This window comes from Myiozetetes cayanensis, unplaced genomic scaffold (assembly GCF_022539395.1).
Source record: "Myiozetetes cayanensis isolate MyiCay16 unplaced genomic scaffold, myiCay2020 scf427, whole genome shotgun sequence".
NCBI lineage: Eukaryota > Metazoa > Chordata > Aves > Passeriformes > Tyrannidae > Myiozetetes > Myiozetetes cayanensis.
In genome coordinates, this window is record NW_026087662.1 from 645 (window position 1) to 25,445 (window position 24,801).

The 24,801-nt window shown below is 62.0% G+C and overlaps 2 protein-coding genes across 2 annotated transcripts; one reads left to right on the forward strand and one right to left on the reverse strand.

The window, feature by feature from the left end:
• The first annotated feature begins 428 nt into the window (after nucleotides 1–428).
• On the forward strand, nucleotides 429–10,803 carry RUVBL2 (RuvB like AAA ATPase 2). Its single transcript, XM_050330671.1, has 11 exons — nucleotides 429–556; nucleotides 1,213–1,279; nucleotides 1,401–1,507; nucleotides 1,917–2,010; nucleotides 2,916–3,039; nucleotides 4,682–4,776; nucleotides 6,439–6,557; nucleotides 6,676–6,795; nucleotides 7,730–7,859; nucleotides 9,357–9,471; nucleotides 10,725–10,803. Exons 1-11 carry the CDS (start codon nucleotides 429–431, stop codon nucleotides 10,748–10,750), a joined length of 1,125 nt encoding a protein of 374 aa, XP_050186628.1. The 3' UTR covers nucleotides 10,751–10,803.
• On the reverse strand, nucleotides 10,804–23,966 carry PNKP (polynucleotide kinase 3'-phosphatase). The gene is given in 18 exon segments (XM_050330672.1): nucleotides 10,804–10,993; nucleotides 11,220–11,281; nucleotides 12,124–12,213; nucleotides 13,483–13,596; nucleotides 13,707–13,768; nucleotides 14,911–15,004; nucleotides 15,088–15,180; nucleotides 16,199–16,269; nucleotides 17,146–17,194; nucleotides 18,124–18,195; nucleotides 18,299–18,406; nucleotides 19,761–19,818; nucleotides 19,940–19,976; nucleotides 19,979–20,018; nucleotides 20,719–20,957; nucleotides 21,606–21,633; nucleotides 21,939–21,985; nucleotides 23,249–23,966. Coding segments are annotated over 18 exon segments (1,539 nt in total). The 5' UTR covers nucleotides 23,394–23,966; the 3' UTR covers nucleotides 10,804–10,863.
• Nucleotides 23,967–24,801: the final 835 nt, after the last annotated feature.

The window sequence follows — 24,801 nt, forward strand, 5'->3', positions numbered from 1 at the left end:
TAAATTCCCTCCAGACCCCTCCTGATCCCCCAAATTCCCCCAAGACCCTTCCTGGTCCCCCAAATCCCCTCTAACCCCCTAAAATCCGCAGGGATGGGCGCAGGCGCTGGGTCCCGACACCCCTTCACAGCCAATACCTCCCAAAATCCCCTTCAAATCCCTCCTCCTAAAGCCCTCCTCCTGACCCCCCAAATCCCCCCAAGACCCCCCTAAGCCCCCAAATCCCCTCTCAAACCTCGCAGGGATGGCGCAGGCGCTGGGTCCCGACACCCCCTTCACAGCCAATACTCTCCCAAAATCCCCTTCAAATCCCTCCTAAACCCCTCCTGACCCCCCAAATCCCCGCAAGACCCCTCTCCTGACCCCCCAAATTCCCCCAAATCCCTCCTAAGTCCCAAACCCCTCTAACCCCCCCCAAACCCGCAGGGATGGCGCAGGCGCTGGGTCCCGACACCCCCTTCACGGCCATCGCGGGCAGCGAGATCTTCTCCCTGGAGATGTCGCGCACCGAGGCGCTCACCCAGGCCTTCCGCCGCTCCATCGGCGTCCGCATCAAGTACGGGCTGGGGGGGTCCCCAAAATTTGGGGGGGTCCCTTTGCCAACCTTTTGGGGTCTCCCCATCTCTTCTTGTGCCTCCCACCCCTCGTTTTCCCCTTTCGTTCGGGGCTTTGTTTTGCTTTTACCCCCCAATTTTGGGGTTCCTCAACCTCAGTTTGAACCTCCTGGCCCCCAATTTCAGGGTCCCCTAAAATTTTGGGGTCTCCCCTGTCCATTTTGGGGTCTCTTTGCCCAGTTTTGGGGTCTCCCCACCCCATTTTGTGCCTCCTATGCCTGTTTTTCGTTTTCATTTCGGGGTCTGTTTCACTTTTTCCCCCCCAGTTTTGGGGTTCCCCCACCCCATTTAAACCTCCCAGTTCCCAATTTTGGGGTCTCCCGCTCCAACTCCAGGCTCCCTTCCCAAATTTTGAGGTCCCCTCTCAATCTTTGGGGTCCCTTCCCCAATTTTGGGATGTCCCCCCCTCTTTTCTGTCCCACTCCCCCTCAATTCTCAGCTCCGTTTCTTTGCTCCCCCTCCCCAATTTCCGGGTGACCTCCCCCAATTCTGGGGTCTCCCCCCATTTCTGGGGTCCTTCCTCCATCTCAGGGTCCCCCCCATTTTGGGGTCCCCCCTCATTTTTGGGGGGGTTTCCCCCTCTCTTTTCCCCTGGCAGGGAGGAGACGGAGATCATCGAGGGGGAGGTGGTGGAGATCCAGATCGACCGCCCCGCCACAGGCACGGTGAGGGGGGACCCCAAAACCCCTCAGGGGACCCCAAAAACCCCTCGGGGCCCCCCAAAAACCCCTCGGGGCCCCCCAAAAACCACGAGGGGCCCCCCAAACCCCCTCTTGTCCCTGGCAGGGCACGAAGGTGGGGAAGTTGACGCTGAAGACGACGGAGATGGAGACGATTTACGACCTGGGGGCGAAGATGATCGAGGCCCTGAGCAAGGAGAAGGTGCAGGCGGGGTGAGTGGGGGCACCCCAAAAACGGGGGGACCCCAAAAAGGGGGAGAGGGGAGCCCCCCAAAAACTGGTAGGGCCACCCCGGGATTTGGGGGGTGTGGGTTGGAATTATGGGGGAAAATGATGAAGGGGGGACCTGAAATAGAGGTGAGGGAGCCCCAAATTTGGGGCTGATGGGATGCTGAAATTTGGGGGGGGGCAAAAATCCCCCAAAATCAAGGGGGCCCAGAAATGGGGTGCAGGAATCTGTGAATTGGGGGGTTGGGGGGAAAACACCCCAAATTTGGGGTGGAAACGTTGAAACAGAGCTGGAAACGGAAAGGAAAACGGAGAAAAGGATCCCAAGTGGGGATGGGGACCCCTAAAATTTTGGGGAGCACCCTAAAAAACGTGGTTTTGACCCCCCCAAAAGTGACGTGATCACCATCGACAAGGCCACGGGCAAGATCTCCAAGCTGGGCCGCTCCTTCACCCGGGCGCGGGACTACGACGCCATGGGGGCTCAGGTGGGGGTCTGGGGGGGTCCTGGAGGGGGTTTGGGGGTCCTGGAGGGGTTTGGGGTCCTGGAGGGCTTGGGGGTCCTGGAGATGTTTTGGGGAGTCCTGGAGGGGGTTTGGGGGGCACAGAGGGGGTTTGGAGCATTCAAGTGAGGTTTTGGGTGCCCTGATCCCCACTCTGTCAGGGTAAGGGCAGGTTTAGGGGGATCAGGGGTTTCAGTTGGGGTTTGGGGGCTCAGGGGGTTTGGGGGTCTCAGGTGGGATTTTGGGGTCTCAAGTGGGATTTTAGGTGCCCTGACCCCATTTTTTGGGCCCCCCAGACGAAATTCGTGCAGTGCCCCGACGGGGAGCTGCAGAACAGGGGATTGGAGGGGGTGGTTTGGGGGGGTCAGGGGGTCCTGAGGGGGGGTTGAGGGTCTCAGGTGGGATTTTGGGGTGCCCCTGACCCCCTTTTTTGGGTCCCCCCAGACGAAATCCATGCAGTGCCCCGAGGGGGAGCTGCAGAACAGGGATTGGAGGGGTGGTTTGGGGGTCAGGGAGTCCTGGGGAAGGTTGGGGGTCTCAGGTGGGATTTTGGGTGCCCCTGACCCCCTTTTGGGAGCCCCCAGACGAAATTGTGCAGTCTCGACGGGGAGCTACAGAACAGGGGATTGGAGGGGGTGGTTCGTGGGGGTCAGGGGTCTCGGAGGGAGGTTGAGGGTCTCAGGTGGGATTTTGGGGTGCCCCTGACCCCCTTTTTTGGGGCCCCCCAGACGAAATTCGTGCAGTGCCCGGACGGGGAGCTACAGAACAGGGGATTGGAGGGTGGTTTGGGGGGTCAGGGGTGGCTGGGGGGTCAGGGGTCCTGAGGGGAGGTTGAGGTTCTCGGGTGGGATTTTGGGGTGCCCCTGACCCCCTTTTTTGGGCCCTCCCAGACGAAATTCGTGCAGTGCCCGGACGGGGAGCTGCAGAAGCGGCGCGAGGTCGTTCACACGGTGTCGCTGCACGAGATCGACGTCATCAACTCCCGCACCCAGGGCTTCCTGGCCCTCTTCTCGGGTACCCTGGGACCCCAAAACTGCTCCTCACCCACCCCAGGGCTCCTTGGCCCTCTTCTCGGGTACCCTGGGACCCCAAACTGACCCTCACCCACCCCAGGGCTTCCTGGCCCTCTTCTCGGGTACCCTGGGACCCCAAAACTGACCCTGAGACCCCCCAAACTGACCCTGGGACCCCCAAAACTGCTCCTCACCCACCCCAGGGCTTCCTGGCCCTCTTCTCGGGTACCCTGGGACCCCAAAACTGACCCTGGGACCCCCAAACTGCTCCTCAGCCACCCCAGGGCTTCCTGGCCCTCTTCTCGGGTACCCTGGGACCCCAAAAATGTTCCTGGGATCCCCAAACTGCTCCTCAGCCACCCCAGGGCTTCCTGGCTCTCTTCTCGGGTACCCTGGGACCCCCAAACTGACCTGGGACCCCCAAACTGCTCCTCACCCACCCCAGGGCTTCCTGGCTCTCTTCTGGGGTACCCTGGGACCCCCAAAATGTCCCTGGGATCCCCAAAACTGCTCCTCACCCACCCCAGGGCTTCCTGGCCCTCTTCTTGGGTACCCTGGGACCCCCAAACTGACCCTGGGACCCCCAAAACTGACCCTGGGACCCCCAAAACTGCTCCTCACCCACCCCAGGGCTCCTTGGCCCTCTTCTCGGGTACCCTGGGACCCCCAAACTGACCTGGGACCCCCAAACTGACCCTCACCCACCCCAGGGCTTCCTGGCCCTCTTCTCGGGTACCCTGGGACCCCAAAACTGACCCTGAGACCCCCCAAACTGCCCCTGGAACCCCCAAACTGCCCCTCACCCACCCCAGGGCTTCCTGGCCCTCTTCTCGGGTACCCTGGGACCCCAAAATTTACTTTGGGACCCCCCAAACTGCTCCTCACCCACCCCAGGGCTTCTTGGCCCTCTTCTTGGGTACCCTGGGACCCCAAAACTGACCCTGGGACCCCAAAACTGGCCCTGGGACCCCCCAAACTGACCCTGGGACCCCTAAAACTGCTTCTCACCCACCCCAGGAATTCCTAGCCTTCTTCTCGGGTACTCTGCGACTCCCAAAATGTCTCTGGGACCCCTAAACTGACCCTCAGACCCCCAAACTCCCCCATAACCCCCCCCCAACCCTTCCCCAGCCCCCCAAACCACTCCATAACCCCCAAGCCACCCCATAACCCCCCAAATCCCTCCCCCAGCCCCCCAAAAACTCCCTGAAACTTCTCCCAACCCCCAAACCAGTCCATAACCCCCAAACCTCTCCCAAACCACCCCATAAACCCCCTATATCCCTCTCCCCAGCTCCCCAAACCACCCCATAATGCCCCAAGCCCCTCCATAACCCCCAAACCCCTCCCAAACTCCCCAAACCACTCCATAACCCCCAAACCACCCCATAATGCTCCAAGCCCTCCATAACCCCCAAACCCCTCCCCAGCCCCCAAACCACCCCCATAATGCCCCAAGCCCTCCGTAACCCCTCAAACCCCTCCCCAACCCCCCAAACCACTCCCCAGCCCCCCCAAACCACCCCCATAATGCCCCAAGCCCTCCATAACCCCCTCAAACCCCTCCCCAACCCCCCCCATAACCCCCCAAACCCCTCCCCAGCCCCCTGCCCAGCCCCCTGACCCCCAGCCCCCCGTTGCAGGTGACACGGGGGAGATCAAGCCGGAGGTGCGGGAACAAATCAACGCCAAAGTGGCCGAGTGGCGCGAGGAGGGCAAGGCCGAGGTCATCCCTGGGGTGAGCCCGGAGCCCCCACACCCCCAGGGACCCCCAGAACCTCCTCAGGGGCCACCAAAATTATGGCAGGGATCACCAAAACCGCCTCAAGGACCCCCGAAACCACCTAAGGGACCCTGAAACCGCCTCAGGGACCACCAAAACTATGGCAGGGAGCACCAAAACCATCTCAGGGACACCTGAAACCACCTCAGAGACCCCCAAAACTATGGCAGGGACCCCCAAAACCGCCTCAAGGACCCCCGAAACCACCTAAGGGAACCCCAAAACCACCTCAGGGACCACCAAAACTATGGCAGGGACCACCAAAAGCATCTCAGGGACCCCCGAAACCGCCTCAGGGACCACCAAAACTATGGCAGGGACCCCCAAAACTGCCTCAGGGACCCCTGAAACCACCTAAGAGACCCCTGAAACCACCTCAGGGACCCCTGAAACCACCTCAGGGACCACCAAAACCGCCTCAGGGACCCTTGGAAGCACCTAAGGGACCCCTGAAAACGCCTCAGGGACCCAGAAACCACCTCAGGGACCACCAAAACCACCTCAGGGACCCCTGAAACCACCTAAGGGAACCCCAAAACCACCTCAGGGACCACCAAAAGCATCTCAGGGACACCTGAAACCACCTCAGAGACCCCCAAAACTATGGCAGGGACCCCCAAAACCGCCTCAGGGACCACCAAAACCACCTAAGGGACCCCTGAAACCACCTAAGGGAACCCCAAAACCACCTCAGGGACCACCAAAACTATGGCAGGGACCACCAAAAGCATCTCAGGGACCCCCGAAACCGCCTCAGGGACCACCAAAACTATGGCAGGGACCACCAAAACCGCCTCAGGGACCCCTGGAACCACCTAAGAGACCCCTGAAACCACCTCAGGGACCCCTGAAACCACCTCAGGGACCACCAAAACCGCCTCAGGGACCCTTGGAAGCACCTAAGGGACCCCTGAAAACGCCTCAGGGACCCAGAAACCACCTCAGGGACCACCAAAACCACCTCAGGGACCACCAAAACCACCTCAGGGACCCCTGAAACCACTTCAGGGACCCCTGAAACCACCTAAGGGACCACCAAAACCGCCTCAGGGACCCACAAAGTCATCTGAGGACTCCTTGAAACACCTTCAGGGATCCCCAAAACTCCTCCAGGATCCTCAAAAGCTCCTCAAAGGCTTCCAAGCCCCCAAAAGGCTCCCAAAACTCACTTGTCAGAGGAACGAGGTCAGAAATGACCCAAATCAGCTCCACCAGCAGCTCCCAAACCCCTCGTGGATCCCCCAAATCCCCAGAGCCCCCTCAGGGACACCCAAGAGCCCCCCAGGATCCCCAAATTCCCCCCAGAGGCCCCCAAAACTCGTCAGAGGAACGAGGCCAGAAATGACCCAAATCAGCTGCACCAGGAGCTCCCAAACCCCCTCGTGGATCCCCTAAATCCCCAGAGCCCCCTCAGGATTCCCAAGAGCCCCCAGGATCCCCAAATTCCCCCAGAGGCCCCCAAAACTCGTCAGAGGAACGAGGCCAGAAATGACCCAAATCAGCTGCACCAGGAGCTCCCAAACCCCCTCGTGGATCCCCTAAATCCCCAGAGCCCCCTCAGGGACACCCAAAATCCCCCCCCCCAGGACCCCTCCAACCTTTCCTCCCCTCCCCCAGGTGCTGTTCATCGACGAGGTTCACATGCTGGACATCGAGAGCTTCTCGTTCCTCAACCGGGCGCTGGAGAGCGACATGGCCCCGGTGCTGATCATGGCCACGAACCGCGGCATCACCAGGTACCTGGGCACACCTGGGCTCACCTGGGCACCCCAGCCCTCACCTGGGCACACCTGGGGCAGCCCTGAGAACACCTGGGCACCCCAGCCCTCACCTGGGCCCCCCTGTGCCCCCCAGGATCCGCGGCACCGCCCACCGCAGCCCCCACGGGCTCCCCCTGGACCTGCTGGACCGGCTGCTGATCATCGCCACGGCGCCCTACGGGGACAAGGAGACCCGGCAGATCCTCAAGATCCGGTGGGGCACCCCCAAAAACACCCCTGAACCCCGATATCCACCCTGACACACCCCAAATGTACCCAAAAACCATCGCCACGGCGCCCTACGGGGACAAGGAGACCCGGCAGATCCTCAAGATCCGGTGGGGCACCCCCAAAAACACACCTGGGCACCCCCAAAAACACCCCTGAACCCCGAAATCCACCCTGACACACCCCAAATGTACCCAAAAACCATCGCCACGGCGCCCTACGGGGACAAGGAGACCCGGCAGATCCTCAAGATCCGGTGGGGCACCCCCAAAAACACCCCTGAGCCCCAAAATCCACCCTGACACACCCCAAATGTACCCAAAAACCATTGCCACGGCGCCCTACGGGGACAAGGAGACCCGGCAGATCCTCAAGATCCGGTGGGGCACCCCAAAAACACCCCTGAACCCCGAAATCCACCCTGACACACCCCAAATACACACCCAAACACACCTGAGCTCCGAAATCCACCCTGACACACCCCAAATACACCCCCAAACACACCTGAGCACCCCAAAAACCATCGCCACGGTGCCCTACAGGGACAAGGAGACCCGGCAGATCCTCAAGATCCGGTGGGGCACCCCCAGAAACACCCCTGAACCCCGAAATCCACCCTGACACAACCCAGATACACCCCCAAACACACCTGAACCCCGAAATCCACCCTGACACACCCCAAATACACCCCCAAATTCACCTGGGCAGTCCAAAAACAATCACCAGAGCCCTGTACGGGGACAGGGAGACCCAGCAGATCCTCAAGATCCAGTGGGGCACCCCAAAAACCCCCCTGGGCACCCCCAAAAACTCACTTGAACCCCCTCAGGGTCCCCCCTGACCCATTTTGGGGTTCCCCTGAGTGTTTTGGGCTCCTCCTGACCCATTTTTTGGTCCCCTGGCCCATTTTGGGGGCACAGGTGCGAGGAGGAGGACGTGGAGATGTCGGAGGACGCGTACGCGGTGCTGACGCGGATCGGGCTGGAGACGTCGCTGCGCTACGCGATGCAGCTCATCACCGCTGCCAGCCTGGTGGCCAGGAAACGCAAGGTGGGCACCCCAAAACCTTGGGGAAACGGGAGGGGAAATGGGTGGGAAATAGGAGGGTGAAAGGGTGGGAAATGGGAGGGGAAAAGGGTGGGAAATGGGAGGGGAAAAGGGCGGGAAACGGGAGGGGGAAATGGAGGGAAACGTGAGGGGGAAATGGAGGTGAAAGTGGAGGGAAATGTGAGGGGAAAATGGAGGGGAAAGGGAGGGAAATGTGAGGGGAAAAGTGGAGGGAAATGTGAGGGGGAAATGGAGGGAAATGTGAGGGGAAAAGGGAGGGAAACGTGAGGGGAAAAGGGTGGGAAATGTGAGGGGAAATTGGAGGGAAACGTGAGGGGAAAGGAGGGGAATGTGAGGGGGAAATGGTGGGAAAGGTAAGGAGAAAATGGCAGGAAATGTGAAGGGAAAAGGATGGGAAATGTGAGGGGGAAATGGAGGGAAATGTGAAGGGAAAAGGATGGGAAATGTGAGGGGAAAATGGTGGGAAACACAAGGGGAAGAGTGAGAGAAAAAGAGTGGGAGCCGTGAGGGAAAAAGGGTGGGAAACATTAGGGGAAAAGGGCAGAAAAAGTGAGGGAAATATGAAGGGAAAAGAGAGGGAAACATGAGGGGAAAAGGTCAGGAAACGTGAGGGGAAAATGGACTGAAATGTGAGGGGAAAAGGTCAGGAAACGTGAGGGGAAAATGGACTGAAATGTGAGGGGAAAAGGGCAGGAAACGTGAGGGGAAAATGGAGGGAAATGTGGGGGGAAATGGTGGTAAAGGTGAGGGGAAAAGGGTGGGAAACGTCAGGGGGAAAATGGTGGGAAACGTGAGGGGAAAAGGGTGGGAAACGTGAGGGGAAAATGGCGGGAAATGGGAGGGGAAATTGGAGAGAAATGGGAGGGGAAAAGGGTAGGAAACGTGAGGGCACAAAATGTAGAGAAACCTAAGGCAAAACCAGTGAGAAACATGAGGAGAAAGTGTCGGGAAATGTGAGGGGAAAAGGGTGGGAAACGTGAGGGGAAAAGGTCAGGAAACGTGAGGGGAAAATGGACTGAAATGTGAGGGGAAAATGGACTGAAATGTGAGGGAAAAATAGCAGGAAACATGAGGGGAAAATGGCAGGAAACGTGAGGGGAAAAGGGTGGGAAACGTCAGGGGAAAAATGGTGGGGAAACATGAAAGGAACGGGTGGGAAATGTGAGGGAAAAAGTGGCAGGAAACATTGAGGGGAAAATGGTGGGAAACGTGAGGGGAAAAGGGTGGGAAATGTGAGGGCACAAAATGTAGGGAAACCTAAGGCAAAACCAGTGAGAAACATGAGGGGAAAGTGTCGGGAAACGTGAGGGGAAAATGGCGGGAAACGTGAGGGGAAAAGGGCGGGAAACGTGAGGGGAAAAGGGAGGGAAAGGTGAGGGGAAAATGGCGGGAAAGGTGAGGGGAAAGGTTTTGGGGTGCCTTCTGACATTTATTTGTGGATACCCTGTGACGTTTTGGGGTCCCCCTTCGCTCCCCCAGGGCACGGAGGTGGGGGTGGAGGACATCAAGCGCGTGTATTCCCTGTTCCTGGACGAGTCGCGCTCCACCCAGTACATGAGGGAATACCAGGAGGCCTTCCTGTTCAACGAGCTCCGTGAGCACCTGGGGGGCACCTGGGGGGCACTTAGACACACCTGGGGGGCACCTGGACACTCCTGGGGGCATCTGGGCGCACCTGGGGGGCACCTGGGCGCACCTGGGGGGCACCTGGGCACACCTGGGGACACGTGGGGGGCACCTGGGGACACCTGGGGGGCACCTGCACACTCCTGGGGGCCATCTGGGGACAGCTGGGGGGCACCTGGACACATCTGGGGGCACCTGGACACATCTGGGGGCACCTGGGCACATCTGGGGGGCATTTGGGCACACCTGGGGGGCACCTGGACACACCTGGGGGCATCTGGACACACCTGGGGGGCACCTGGACACTCCTGGGGGCCACCTGGACACACCTGGGGACATCTAGGGGGCACCTGGGGGGCACCTGGGCACATCTGGGGGCACCTGGACACACGTGGGGGCATCTGAACACACCTGGGGGGCACCTGGGCACACCTGGGGACATCTGGGGGGCACCTGGACACTCCTGGGGGGCACCTGGGGACACCTGGGGGGCACCTGCACACTCCTGGGGGCCATCTGGGGACAGCTGGGGGGCACCTGGACACTCCTGGGGGGCACCTGGGGACACCTGGGGGGCATCTGGGGACACGTGGGGGGCACCTGGGGACATCTGGGGGCACCTGGGGACACCTGGGGGTCTCCGGGCCAGGGATGGTGACACTTGGGGACATGGGGCAAAATGGGACAGGAGAGAAACGGCGTAAAAATGAGGCCAAAATGGGTGAAATTGGGCAAAAACAGGGTGGGAAAAACAGCCAAAAATTGGGGGTATGGGGGGGTGAAATTGGGCAAAAAAGGGGGAAATCAGTAAAAGTGGGAGAAGTGGGGTGGAAATGGGAGGAGCAGAGCTAAAAATGGGCGGAGTGGGGCAAAATGTGAGAAATGGGGTAAAAGTCGGGTAAATATGGGAGAAATAAGGTAAAAATCAAGGAATTTTGGCAAAGTCTGAGAAATAAGGCAAAAACGGGGCAAAAGTAAGAAGAAGTGTGGGAGAAAATTAGGTGAAAATGGATAAAAGCAAGATAATTAGGAATAAAAGCGGGGGAAATTAGATAAAAATGCAGGAAATAGGTAAAAAAGAAGGAGTTGGGGCAAAATGGGAGAAATTGGGTAAAAACCAGTAGCAAACAGGGAGAAAACGGGACAAAGTGGATAAAAATGAGGGGAAAGGAGTGAATTGGGGGGGTCCCTGATTTAGTTCCCCCTCCCTTCTCTCCACAGAGGGTGAATCCATGGAAACGCCGTGACCCTCCCCCCGCCCCTCCCCCACTTTGTACCATAAACCCGATTTGGAGTCGAATTTGGAGGAATTTGGGGCAGTTTTGGGGCAGTGCCTTTATTGGGGGGGTCGGGGGGCGGCTCATCCGTCGCTGAACTGGAAGAAGAGGCGCCGGCGTTGGGGGTCCGGGGGGTCCCCAAAATCCGGCACGAAGGGGATCTTGAGGATTTGGGAGAAGCCCTCGGCGAGGGAGGGGGCCACAAAGTGTTTCCTTTGGAGGGGGAAAAATGCACAGAATTGGGCAAAACAGCCAAAAACAGAGGGAAGAAAAACACACCTGAAGTGGGGAAACATTGAGGGAGGCACTGGGGTAAAAACCCCTCAGGAAGGGGGGAAAATTGGAGAGGAATTGTGAAAAATCCCCTCAGCCCTCCCAGAATTCCAAGATTTTTTCACCCAGGATCCATCCAGGCCCCCCAAATCCCCCCTCCCCTCACCTGTAGCCGAACAGGACGGCGTCGGTGACGGGGACGTGGCCGCTCTGCGTCATATCCCGGAACTTTTGGGGGGGAAAACCCAAAAATGAGGGTTTGGGGGTGCTGTGGGGAAACCCCCCAAACTCCCCAGACCCCTTCAGAACCCGGCAACCCCCCCAGAGCCCCCCAAACCCATCCAGACCCTCCCAGTACATCCCTAACCCCCTCAGGACTCCCCCAACCCTCCCCAGAGCCCCCAAACCCGTCCAGACCCTCCCAGTACATCCCTAACCCCCCTCAGGACTCCCCAAACCCCCAGAACTTCCCCAAACCCGTCCAGACCCTCCCAATGCCTCCCCAGCCCCTGCCCAGAGCCCCCAAATCCCCAGGACCCCCAACCCCCTGACCTCCGCTAAACACCCAGGACTCTCCCAAACCCCCACAGAGTCCCCCGCAAACCCATCCAGACCCTCCCAATACCTCCCCAACTCCACCCCTAGGAGCCCCAGATCCCCAGGAGCCTTCAGGACCCCCTGAGCCCCCAGGACCTCCCAAACCCCCTCAGGACTCCCCAGACCCATCCAGACCCTCTCAATAGTTCCCTAAACCCCTCAGGACTCGCCCAGACCCCCAGGACCCACCCAGAGCCCCCAAATCCATCCAGACCCTCTCAATACTTACCAGAACCTCCTCAAGACTCCCCAGACCCTATCCAGACCCTCCCAATACTTCCCTAAACCCCTCAGGACTCCCCCAAACTCCCAAACCCATCCAGACCCTCCCAATGCCTCCCCAACTCCCCCAAGAGCCCCAGGACCCCCAAACCCCCAGGACCCCCAGAGCCCTCTGAGCCCCCAGGACCCCTCAATTTCCCCAGCGCCCCTGAGCCCCCCAGGACCCCTCAATTTCCCCGAGCCCCCATGACCCGGCAGTTGTGCCGCGCCTGCTCCAGGCTGGCGGTGAACTGGAGGCACCGACACGGCACCGACGCCTCCCGGGCGCACGACCACCGAACCTGGGGGGACACGAGCAGGGTCAGGGGATCCCCCAGGGGGGACACGGCGAGGGTCAGGGGGATCCCCCAGGGGGGACACGGCGGGGTCAGGGGGGATCCCCCCAAGGGGGGACATGGCGGGGTCAGGGGGGGATCCCCCCAAACCTGGGGGAGGGGCCCCAAAACCCCGGCACGGAGCAGCTTCTCCAGTGCTCTCCATGTGGCTCCCAGTGCCTCACCTCAGTTACCAGTTCAACCCCAGTAGGCACCAGCGCCCTCCCAGTGTACACCAACACCTGCCAGTGCCCTCCCAGTGCCCTCTGACACCTCCCAGTGCCCTCCCAGTGTCCTCCCAGTGCATCCCAACACCTCCCAGTGCCCTCCCAGTGCCCTCTAACACCTCCCAGTGCCCTCCCAGTGCCCTCCCAGTGCCCTCTGACACCTCCCAGTGCCCTCTCAGTGCCCTCTGACACCTCCCAGTGCTCTCTTAACACCTCCCAGTGCCCTCCCAGTGCACCCCAACACCTCCCAGTGCCCTCCCACTGCCCTTTAACACCTCCCAGCGCCCTCCCAGTGCCCTCTGACACCTCCCAGTGCCCTCCCAGTGCCCTCTCAGTGCCCTCTGACACCTCCCAGTGCCCTCCCAGTGCACCCCAGCACCTCCCAGTGCCCTCCCACTGCCCTTAACACCTCCCAGCGCCCTCCCAGTGCCCTCTGACACCTCCCAGTGCCCTCCCAGTGCCCTCTCAGTGCCCTCTGACACCTCCCAGTGCCCTCCCAGTGCACCCCAACACCTCCCAGTGCCCTCCCAGTGCCCTCCCAGTGCCCTCTGACACCTCCCAGTGCCCTCCCAGTGTCCTCTCAGTGCCCTCACAGTGCCCTCCCAGTGCACCCCAACACCTCCCAGTGCCCTCCCAGTGCCCTCTGACACCTCCCAGTGCTCTCTTAACACCTCCCAGTGCCCTCTCAGTGCCCTCTGACACCTCCCAGTGCCCTCCCAGTGCATCCCAACACCTCCCAGTGCTCTCTTAACACCTCCCAGTGCCCTCCCAGTGCCCTCTGACACCTCCCAGTGCCCTCCCAGTACCCTCTGACACCTCCCAGTGCCCTCCCAGTGCCCTCTGACACCTCCCAGTGCCCTCCCAGTGCACCCCAACACCTCCCAGTGCCCTCCCAGTGCCCTCTGACACCTCTCAATGCCTTCCCAGAACCTTCCCACTGCCCTTTAACACCTCCCAGCGCCCTCCCAGTGCCCTCTAACACCTCCCAGTGCCCTCCCAGTGCCCCGACCGGCCTCTGTCGCGACTCGGGGTCGGGGTTGGTGTTGTCGATGACGACGGGCCGGCCCTTGGCCAGGGCGGCGGAGCAGGCGTTGACGCAGCGCTGCCACGAGCCCAGCGTGTCCTGGGGGGCACGGCCGGTCACCAGGGGGGCCATCGGGGCTCAGGGACCACCCCAGGACCATCAGGAACCACCCTGGGGCTCAGGGACTACCCCAAGGCTCAGCCACTCACCCTGTTGACGTACTCGTATCCCGCCGGGACCAGGTGCCGCTTCACGAAGGTGGATTTGCCGGCTGCGGGGGGGTAGAAATTTTCGCTTTTTCCCCCCCTCATGTTTTCCACCTTTTGCCTCCTCTTTCCTGCCACTTCCCCCCCACCATGTTGCCCGCCATTTTGCCCCCTCATGTTTCCCGCCATTTTCCCCTCACATTTCCCGCCATTTTGTCCCCTCACAGTTCCTGCCATTTTCCCCTCACGCTTCCCGTCATCTTCCCCTCATGTTTCCCACCCTTTTCCCCTCACGTTTCTTGCCCTTTTCCTCTCCCATTTTTCGCCCTTTTCTCCTCACATTTCTCATCTTTTTCCCCTCACATTTCCCTCCATTTATCCCTATGTTTCCCGCTCTTTTCTCCTCACGTTTCCCGCCCTTTTCCCCTCACATTTCTTGTCCTTTTCCCCTCAAATTTCCCACCATTTTCCCCTCACATTTCCCGCCATTTTCCCCTCACATTTCCCACCATTTTCCCCTCACATTTCTCTCCATTTATCCCCACACTTCCCGCTCTTTTCTCCTCACGTATCTCGCCTGTTTCTTGTCACATTTCTCACCCTTTTCCCTCACGTTTCCCACCCTTTTTCCCTCACATTTCTTGTCCTTTTCCCCTCAAATTTCCCACCCTTTTCCCCTCACATTTCCCGCCATTTTTCCCTCCCATTTCCCACCATTTTCCCCTCACATTTCCCTCCTTTTCCCCTCACATTTCCCACCCTTTTCCCCTCACATTTCTCACCATTTTTCCCTGCCATTTCCCACCCTTTTCCCCTCACATTTCCCACCATTTTCCCCTCACATTTCCCACCATTTTCCCCTCACATTTCCCACCCTTTTCCCCTCACATTTCCCAACCTTTTCCCCTCACACTTCCCACCATTTTCCCCTCACATTTCTCCCCCTTTTCTCCTCACATTTCCCTCCCTTTTCCCCTCACATTTCCCACCCTTTTCCCCTCACATTTCCCTCCCTTTTCCCCTCACATTTCCCGCCATTTTTCCCTCACATTTCCCGCCATTTTTCCCTCCCATTTCCCACCATTTTCCCCTCACATTTCCCGCCATTTTCCCCTCACATTTCCCACCCTTTTCCCCTCACACTTCCCACCCTTTTCCCTTTCCCCCCGCAGCGCTCAGAGCCCTCAGGGCTCGCTCCCTCCCTCACCGCCGGGGAAGCCGACGGCCACCAGCACCTCTGGCCGGTTCGACACCAGCTCGTCCCGGGATGGCACCGGGGGGTTTTCCGTGTCCAGACGGCGCTGGGGAAGAAGGCAAAGCTCAGGGCTCGGGGTCTCTCCCGGCCTTTGGGGGGCCGGGGTCGCTCCGGACCGGGGGCACTCACGGGGTCGAAGGGCGGCAGCTCGAAGGGCGCCGGGGCCCAGCCCAGGAACAGCTCCTCGGGGGTCAGGAACCGCAGCCCCGCGTTCAGCGCGAACTGGGGGGACTGGGGTCAGCTGGGGGGGACTGGGGGAACTGGGGTCAGCTGGGGGGGACTGGGGGAACTGCGGGGGGGTGACTGGGGAAACTGGGGTCAGCTGGGGGGGACTGGGGGTACTGGGGAGGGGAACTGGGGGACTGGAGGTCAGCTGGGGGGAACTGGGGGCACTGGGGGGAACTGGGGGCACTGGGGGTCAGCTGGGGGGGACTGGGGAACTGGGGTCAGCTAGGGGGGACTGGGAAACTGGGGTCAGCTGGGGGGACTGGGAAATGGGGGAGGGGAACTGGAGGCACTGGAATTAGCTAGGAGGGGAACTGGGCACACTGAGGGGTGAACTGGGGGCACTGCGATCAGCTGGGGAACTGGGGGCGCTGGGGAGGGGAACTGGGAGCACTGGGATCAGCTGGGGGAACTGGGGCAACTGGGGTCAGCTGGGGGGACTGGGAACTGGGATCTGCTGGGAGGAGTGGAACTGGGGCACTGGGGTCAGCTGAGGGGGACTGGGAACTGGGATCAGCTTAGGGGGACTGGGGGCACTGGGGGGAACTGGGAGGACTAGGGAGGCACCGTGGGGTGACTGGGGGAGACTGGGAGGGGGAACTGAGGGGCACTGGAGGGGAACGGGGGCACTAGAGGGTGAACAGGGGAGACTGAGAAGAAGATGGGGGGCACTGGGAGGGGCCCCAGGGATCTGGGGGTTCCCCCGGGGTTTCTGAGGGGATCCCAGGGGTTTTGGTGGCTCCCCAGAGATTTTGGAGGGGGTCTGGAATGGGGGGATCAGGAGGTTCCTCAGGGGTTTCTGAGGGGATCCCAGGGGTTTTGGGGCTCCCCAGGGATTTTGTAGAGGGTCTGGAATGGGGGGATCAGGGGGTTCCTCCGGTGTTTCTGAGGGGATCCCAGGGGTTTTGGGGGCTCCCCAGGGATTTTAGAGAGGGTTTGGAATAGGGGGATCAGGGGGTTCCTCAGGGCACTTTGGGAGTTGAGGGGGTTCCCAGGAGGGGTTTTGGGGTCCCACCGCTCGGTCACTGCAGGAGAAATCCTTTTTCTTCCGCCCTGGGGCCCAGTTCGGGGGGCGCCCGGCGGCGTCTGGGGGGGGGAAAAGGGGGGTCAAATGGGAGGGCTGAGACCCCAAAACACCCCCAAGACCCCAAAACCACCTCAGGACTCTCCCTGAACCCATTCCCCCAACCCAGGCCCCAAAAATACTCCCTTGGAAACCCCCCCCAAACACCCCCAAGACCCCAAAGCCACCTCAGGACTCCCCCTGAACCCATTCCCCCAATGCAGGCACCAAATACCCCTTGAAACCCCCAAACACCCCAAGACCCCAAAACCACCTCAGGACTCCCCCTGAACCCATTCCCCCAACCCAGGCTCCAAATACCCCTTGAAACCCCCAAACACCCCCAAGACCCCAAAACCACCTCAGGACTCCCCTGAACCCATTCCCCAACCCAGGCCCCAAATACCCCCTTGGAAACCCCCAAACACCCCCAAGACCCCAAAACCACCTCAGGACTCTCCCTGAACCCATTCCCCCAACCCAGGCCCCAAATACCCCCTTGGAAACCCCCAAACACCCCAAGACCCCCAGTGCCTCCCCAGAACACCCCAATGTCACCCCAGTGTCCCCAAATCCCTCTGGGACGCCCCAAACACGCCAAGACCCCCGAACACCCCAATGTCACCCCAGTGTCCCCAAATCTCCTCTGGGACCCCCAAACACCCCAAGACTCCCCAGAACACCCCAATGTCACCCCAGTGTCCCCAAATCCCCTCTGGGACCCCCAAACACCCCCAAGACCCCCAGAACACCCCAATGTCACCCCAGTGTCTCCAAATCCCCCACAGGGACCCCAAAACCCCCTCAGGACCCCAAAACTCCCCAGGGCCTCCCTCAAACCCCCAAATCTCCCCCAGGACCCCCAAAACACCTCCAGGACCCCCAGGACCCCCACTCACCCCCCACGTAGAAGCTGTCGGGCACCGACACCGTCACGTCCCCGTTGGCCTGAGGGAGCCACACCAGTGAGCCCAGTATTGCACCAGTTCACACCAGTGACCCCCCAGTGCCCTCCCAGTCCCTCCCAGTATCGCACCAGTTCACACCAGTGACCACTCCCTTCCCCCCAGTGCCCTCCCAGTATCCTCCCAGTCCCTCCCAGTGCCCTCGCTCTGTTCCCACTCCCCTCCTAGTTCTTCCTGCTCAGTTCCCAGTCCCTCCAATGCCCTCCCAGTCCCTACCAGTATCCTACCCGTCCCTCTCAGTGCCCCCCCTCAGTTCCCAGTCCCTTCCCAGTCCCTCCCAGTATCTCCCAGTTCCTTCCCAGTGTCCCCCCTCACTTCCCAGTCCCTTCCCAGTCCCTCATAGTTCCTTCCCAGGCCCTCAGTTCCTCCTCCCAGTCCCTTCCCAGTGTCCTCCTCATCCCAGTCGCTTCCCAGCTCCTCCCCAGTCCCTCCCAGTTCCCCGTCCCTCAGTGCCCCCCCTCCCAGTTCTTCCTGCTCAGTTCCCAGTCCCTCCAATGCCCTCCCAGTCCCTACCAGTATCCTACCCGTCTCTCTCAGTGCCCTCCCTCAGTTCCCAGTCCCTTCCCAGTCCCTCCCAGTATCTCCCAATTCCTTCCCAGTCCTTCCCAGTGTCCCCCCTCAGTTCCCAGTCCCTTCCCAGTCCCTCACAGTTCCTTACCAGTGTCCCCCCTCAGTTCCCATTCCCCTCCCAGTCCCTCCCAGTGTCCCCCCTCAGTTCCCATTCCTCTCCCAGTGCCTCCCAGTGCCTCCCAGTGTCCCTCAATTCCCAGTCCCCTCCCAGTTCTTTCCCAGTCCCTCCCAGCGCCCCCACTCAGTTCTTATTCCCCTCCCAGTCCCTCTCACTCAGTTCCCATTCCCCTCCCAGTGTCCCCCCTCAGTTCCCATTCCCCTCCCAGTCCCTCCCAGTGCCACCTTCTGGCACAGGTGGTCCCACATTCCCAGCACTGGTTTCCTGTAGATCCCCGGCCCTGTCGCCACCAGCACCTGCATTGGAGGAGTTGGGGGGGGTCCAACAGCTCATGGGGGGTGTCCCCGGACCCCTGGGGGGGGTCCCCGATTTTGGGGGGGGCTCAGGGGGTCCCCAAACCTGCAGGTGGAGCCCGAGGTGCTGCGTCACCGCCTCCACCTTGGCCCGGAACAGCTCCGGGCGCAGCCGCCCCCGGGAGATGCCCAGCTGGTTGGTGAACACCACGAGCTGGGGGGGCACAGAAATCGGGGTTTGGGGGGGTCCCTGAGGGGTTTGGGGGTCCCTGAGGAGTTTGGAGGGTCCCTGAGGGGTTTTGGGGGGGTCCCTGAGGGGTCTGGGGGCTCTCAGGGCAGAGGTGCCCCCAGGAGATGCCCAGTTGGTTGGTGAACACCACGAGCTGGGGGGCACAGAAAACGGGGGGTTTGGGGGGTCCTCAAGGGGTTTGGGGGTCCCCGAGGGGTTTGGGGATGGTTAGAGGGGAATTGGGAGATTCCTGAAGGATTTGGGGGCGATTGGAGGGGATTTGGGGGCTCTCCGGGCGCAGCCGCCCCCGGGAGATGCCCAGCTGGTTGGTGAACACCACGAGCTGGGGGCACAGAAATCAGGGGTTTCGGGGGTCCCTGAGGGGTTTGGGGGTCCCTGAGGGGTCTGGGAGCTCTCAGGGCAGAGGTGCCCCCGGGAGATGCCCAGCTGGTTGGTGAACACCACGAGCTGGGGGGGCACAGAAATCGGGGTTTGGGGGGTCCCTGAGGGGTTTGGGGGTCCCTGAGGGATTTGGGGGAAGTTGGAGGGGATCTGGGGTCTCCAAGGGCTCTGGGGCTCTCTGGGTGCAGCCGCCCCAGGAGATGCCCAGCTGGTTGAGTGAACACCACGAGCTGGGGGCACAAAATCGGGGTTTGGGGGTCCTCAAGGGGTTTGGGGGAGGATTGGAGGGGGATTTGGGGATTCCTGAAAGATTTGGGGGATTAGAGGGATCTGGGGGTCTCCAAGGGTCTGGAGGCTCTCAGGTGCAGCCGCCCCGGAGATGCCCAGCTGGTTGGTGAACACCACGAGCTGGGGGCACAAAATCAGGGTTTGGAGGGGGGTCCCCGAGGGGTTTGGGAGCTCCCTGAGGAGTTTGGGGGTGGCTGAAGAGCCTTTGGGCGATTTGGGGGTCTGAGGGTGATTTTGGGGGGTCTTGGGAGGGATTTGGGGATTTTGGGGAGTCATGGGGAGATAAAGAGACTCTGGGGATTTGAGAGGTCTTAGGGGGCCTTGGGGGGCGACAGCGGTGGTCCATGGTGGGGCTTGGGGGGCATTTTGGGGGTCAGTGGGGGTTTGGAGGGATTTGGGGGGATCTTAGGGGAATCCTTAAAGGAGGTTTGTGGGGGGTCAGTGCGGTTTGGGGAGGGAGGATTTGGAGAGAGTCTTAGGGGGCTCAGGAGAGTTTTGGGGGTCCTGGGGGGTCTCAGGGGATCCTGGGGTGGAGGTCACTGAGGGTCTCCATGGGATCTTGGGGGCTCAGTGGGGTTTTGGGGAGGATCCCATAACTTGGGGGGCTCAGGGAAGGTCTCAAGGTGGGATTTTGGGGTGAGGGTCTCACCTTAAACCCCTCATTCTGCAGCTCCTTCAGCTTCTTGGGGACCTCGAGGTACAAAATCCTGGGGAGGGAAATAAAGGGATAAGAAGGAGAAGAAACCCCCAAAAAACAGCTGTAGGACCCCCTGAACCATTCAGCCCACCCTGGACCCCCAAAATCGCCCCCAGCCCCCTCCCCCTCACCTCCAGTCGTCGGGGCTGGTGGGAAAAACCTTCCCCAGCGGGGGGTGATGAGGGTCCCGTCCAGGTCGAACCCCGCGATCTGGGGGCCCCAAAACGAGGGGGTCACAGGGAGTGGGGACCCCCCAGAGACATGGGGGCACCCGGGGTCACAACCCCTTAAAGGAGTTGTTTTGGAAATGGGGGGGTGGGTTGGGGGTTTATGGGAGTCTGAGGGGATTTGGGGGGGATTGTGGAGGGGTCCTGGGGGGATTTGGGGGTCTGGAGGTTCTGGGGGTTGGGTTGTCTGGGGGGCCTGAGAGGTTCTGGGGGTGTTTGGAGGGGGTCTGAGGGCAATTTGGGGGTGTCTGGGGGAGTACCTGAAGGGTCCTGGGGGAATTTTGGGGGTGTTTGGGGGGGCCTGAGGGTTCCTGGGGGAATTTTGGGGATGTTTGGTGGGGTGCTGAGGGTTCCTGGAGGGATTTTGGGGGTGTTTGGGGGGCCTGAGGGGTTCCTGGGGAATTTTAGGGGTGTCTGGGGGCCTGAGGGTTCCTGGGGAATTTTGGGGATGTTTGGTGGGGTGCTGAGGGTTCCTGGAGGGATTTTGGGGGGGCCTAGGGGGTCCAGGGGGGTGGGTTTGGGGGTGGGGGTCCCAGGAACCCTGTGAGGACCCCTGTGGATGAGTTTTGGGGTCCTGGGGGGGTCTGGGGGTCTTGGGGGTGCTGGGGGTCTCTAGGGAGTTCCCTGAGGTGGGGAGAGGGACACAGGACCCCCCAAGCACCCCAACCCCCCAAACCCCCTACCTTCGTGCTGGGCCGGACCTCCGGGGGTGTAAACCAGGAGGGTCCCAAACTTCTTCCCACCCCCTCCGTTTTGGGGGAGCTGAGCTTTTGGCCGGGGGCTCCTCGGGGGGCTGGGGGCCGTTTTGGGGGGCGTTTCGGGGACCCCTCGAAGTGCAGCTCCAGGGGGTACCTCCCGTTCACCAGGAACAGGCTCTGCCCAGCACGGAGGGTCCCGCGGCCCCCCCGGCCCAGCTCGACCCCCCACCGAGCTGGGGTTCACTCCGTGCTGGGGGGGGACACAAGAGTTGGGGGGGCCCTAAAAATCCTCCTCAGGACCCCCCAAAACCCCAGGCCCCCAAAATCTCCCAGGACCCCCAAAATCCCCCCAGAACCCCTGGCCCAGCTCAACCCCCCCCACCGAGCTGGGGTTCACTCCGTGCTGGGGGGGACACAAGAGTTGGGGGCCTAAAATCCTCCTCAGGACCCCCAAAACTCCCAGAACCTCCAAACACCCCCCGGCCCAGCTCGACCCCCCCCACCGAGCTGGGGTTCACTCCATGCTGGGGGGGGACACAAAGTTGGGGGCCCAAAAATCCTCCTCAGAGCCCCCAAAAACCCCCCAGAACCTCCAAACACCCCCGGCCCAGCTCGACCCCCCAGAGCTGGGGTTCACTCCATGCTGGGGGGACACAAAGAGTTGGGGGGGCCCAAAAAATCCCCCTCAGAGTCCCCCAAAAATCTCCCAGAACCCCCAAACTTCTCCTTAGGACCCCCTGCCCAGCTCGACCCCCCCCACCGAGCTGGGGTTCACTCCGTGCTGGGGGGGGGACACAAAGAGTTTGGGGGTCAAAATCCTCCTCAGGACTCCAAATCCCCTCAGAACCCCAAAAACCCCCTGCCCAGCTCGACCCCCACCGAGCTGGGGTTCACTCCGTGCTGGGGGGGGGGACACAAAGAGTTGGGGGCCCAAAAATCCCCTCAGAGCCCCCAAAAACCCCCAGGCCCCCCAAAGCCCCTCAGGGACCCTCCAAACCCCTCAGAGACCCCTAAACCCCCAGGATCCCCTAAACCCACTCAGGGACCCCCAAACCCTCCCAGTGACCCCTTAAGCCCTCCAGGATCCCCCAAACCCCCTCAGGGACCCCTTAAACCCCTCCAGGATCCCCAAAACCCCTCAGGGACCCCAAAACCCTCCAAACCCCTCAGGGACCTCCAACCCCCAGGACCCCCCAGACCCCCACCTGTGTGACCAGGGCGGTCCCCTCAGCATAGTTGGCCACGACCTCCACTGGGGGAGAAGAGGGGTCAGATTTGGGGACCCCAAATCGGGGGTCGTGGGGTGGGGTCTGGGAAGGCTTTGGGGGTCCTGGAAAGGTTGAGGGGGCACTGGGGAGGATTTGGGGTTGTCTGGGGGTCCTGGGAGTACCCAGGGTTGGGGGTCTAGGGGCTCCTGAGGGGTTGAGGGGTTCATGGGGGTCCCGGGGGTGTTGGGGAGTCCGAGGAGGGCTCCCGAGGGGTCTGAGGGGTTAATGGAGGGTCCCATGGGGGTCTTAGGGGTCCTGGGGATCCCAGGGGTCTGGGGAGGATCCCGAGGGCTCCTGGGTGGGGTTCAGGGGGATCTAGGGGATCTCCCAGGGTTCCTGGGTGAGGGTCAGGGGATCCTGGGTGGGGGTCCAGGGGATCCTGGGAATCTCCCGGGGGTTCCTGGGTGGGGGTCCCGGGAGGGGGTCCTGAAATGGATCCTTGGGGGTTATCCTGGGGTCTTCTGGGTGGGGGTCCTGGGGAAACCTGAGGGGTCCCGGAGAGATCTCAGGGGTCCTGGGTGGGGTCCCGAGGGATTCCAGGGATCTCCCGATAGGTCTGAGGGGTTAATGGGGGTCCAGGGGGATCCCGGGAGGGGTCCTGGGGGTTCCTGGGGGTCTCCCGAGGGGTCTGAGGGGTTAAAGGAGGGTCCCGAGGGGATCTTCGGGGTCCCGGGAGGGGGTCCTGGAGGTTCCTGGGTGGGGGTCCTGGGGGTCTCCCAGGGGATCCTGTGGGTGATCCCGGGGCTCCTGGGTGGGGGTCCTGGGAGCGTTCCCGGGGTCTCTCCCGGGGATCCCGGGTGGGGGCCCTGGGGGATGTCCCGGGGGTCTCTCCGGGGGATCCCGGGTGGGGGTCCTGGGGTCTCTCCCAGGGGATCCCAGGTGGGGTCCTGGGGATGTCCCTGGGGATGTCCAGGGGTCTCCCGGGGGATCGCGGGTGGGGGCCCTGGGGATGTCCCTGGGGATGTCCCGGGGAACCCGGATGGGGGCCCTGGGGGATGTCCTGGGGGATCCGGGTGGGGGCCCTGGGGGATGTCCTGGGGTCTCTCCCGGGGGATCCCGGGTGGGGGCCCTGGGGGAGGTCCCAGTGGGGGTCCCGGGGGATCCAGGTGGGGTTCCCGGGGGATGTCCTGGGGTCTCCTGGGGATCCCGGGTGGGGGCCCTGGGAGGTCAGTGGGGTCCCGGGGATCCCGGGTGGGGTTCCCGGGGGGATGTCCCGGGGGTCTCTCCCGGGGGGTCCCCGAGCCCACCCTGCGTTCGGGAGCACTTTCTGTCGGTGATTCCGGTGAGCGGCCCCCGGCCCAGCACCACGGGCTGCCCGTCCGGCAGCGACACCGACACCGGCACCGAGCCCCGGCACCGAGCCCGAGCCCGGCGGGCCCCGCAGCTCCGCATGCATCGACACGGAACGGCAGCGGGAGCGGGAACCGGGAATGGGGACCGGGAAACGGGAATGGGGACTGGGAAACGGGAGTGGGGACCGGGATCGGGAAAAGGGGACCGGGATCGGGAATGGGGACCGGGATCGGGAATGGGGAACCGGGATCGGGAGTGGGGACCGGGATCGGGAATGGGGACCGGGAAACGGGAATGGGAACCGGGATCGGGAAAAGGGGACCGGGAAAAGGGGATCGGGAAAAGGGGATCGGGAATGGGGAACCGGGAATGGGACCGGGATCGGGAACGGGATCGGGAATCGGGAATGGGAACGGGGAATGGGAACCGGGATCGGGAAAAGGGGATCGGGAATGGGGAACCGGGAATGGGATCGGGATCGGGGACCGAGATCGGGAATGGGATCAAGAACCGAGAATGGGAACCGGGATGGGGAAAAGGGGATCGAGAACCGGGATCAGGAACCGGGGATGGGAACCGGGGACAAGGAATGGGACCGGGAATGGGATCAGGAACCGGGATCGGGGACCGGGACCAGGAACCGGGATCGGGACCCGGGATGGGGAAAAGGGGACCGGGGACCGGGATCAGGAACGGGACCGGGACCCGGGATGGGGAAAAGAGGACCGGGAATGGGATCAGGAACCGGGATCGGGGACCGGGACCCGGGATCGGGAAAAGGGGACCGGGAATGGGATGAGGAACCGGGATGGGGAAGCGGCGGCGGAGCCGGACCGGGATCGAGGGCACACCGCGCTCCTGACCACGCCCCTTTCCTGTATATGTGACGTCACTTTCTGTTTTAACCACGCCCCTATCGCTTTCCCGTTCCCGCCTCTTCTGACCTTGAAGGCGCCGCTTCCGGGTTGTGTGACCACGCCCCCTCATTTACAAAACACGCCCCTTTATGGCGTTTGGCCACGCCCCCAAAACCCCTTTCGGTGGGTTGAGCGCCCCCTGGCGGTGGAGATCGGGGTCGGTCCTCCAAGGGTGGGGGGGAATGGGAGGGACTGGGGGGGCACTGGGAGAGACTGGGAGACACTGGGAGAGGGTGAAGGGGGAGGAGAGGGACTGGAGAGGATAGAGGGGGTACCGGGGTACCGGGGTGACTGGGGGCACTGGGGGCATTGGGGGTGACTGGGGGGGCACTGGGAGGGACTGGGAGAGGGTGAAGGGTGAGGGGGAGGGATTGGGAGGAACTGGGAGAGGATGGAGGGGGAACTGGGGGTGAGTGGGGGGGCACTGGGGGGGCATTGGGGGTGACTGGGGGCACTGGGAGGGACTGGGAGAGGGGAAGGGTGAGGGGAGGGATCGGGAGGAACAGGGGAGAGGTTGGAGGGGCACTGGGGATGAGTGGGGGGACACTGGGAGGGACTGGGAGACACTGGGAGAGGGTGAAGGGTGAGAG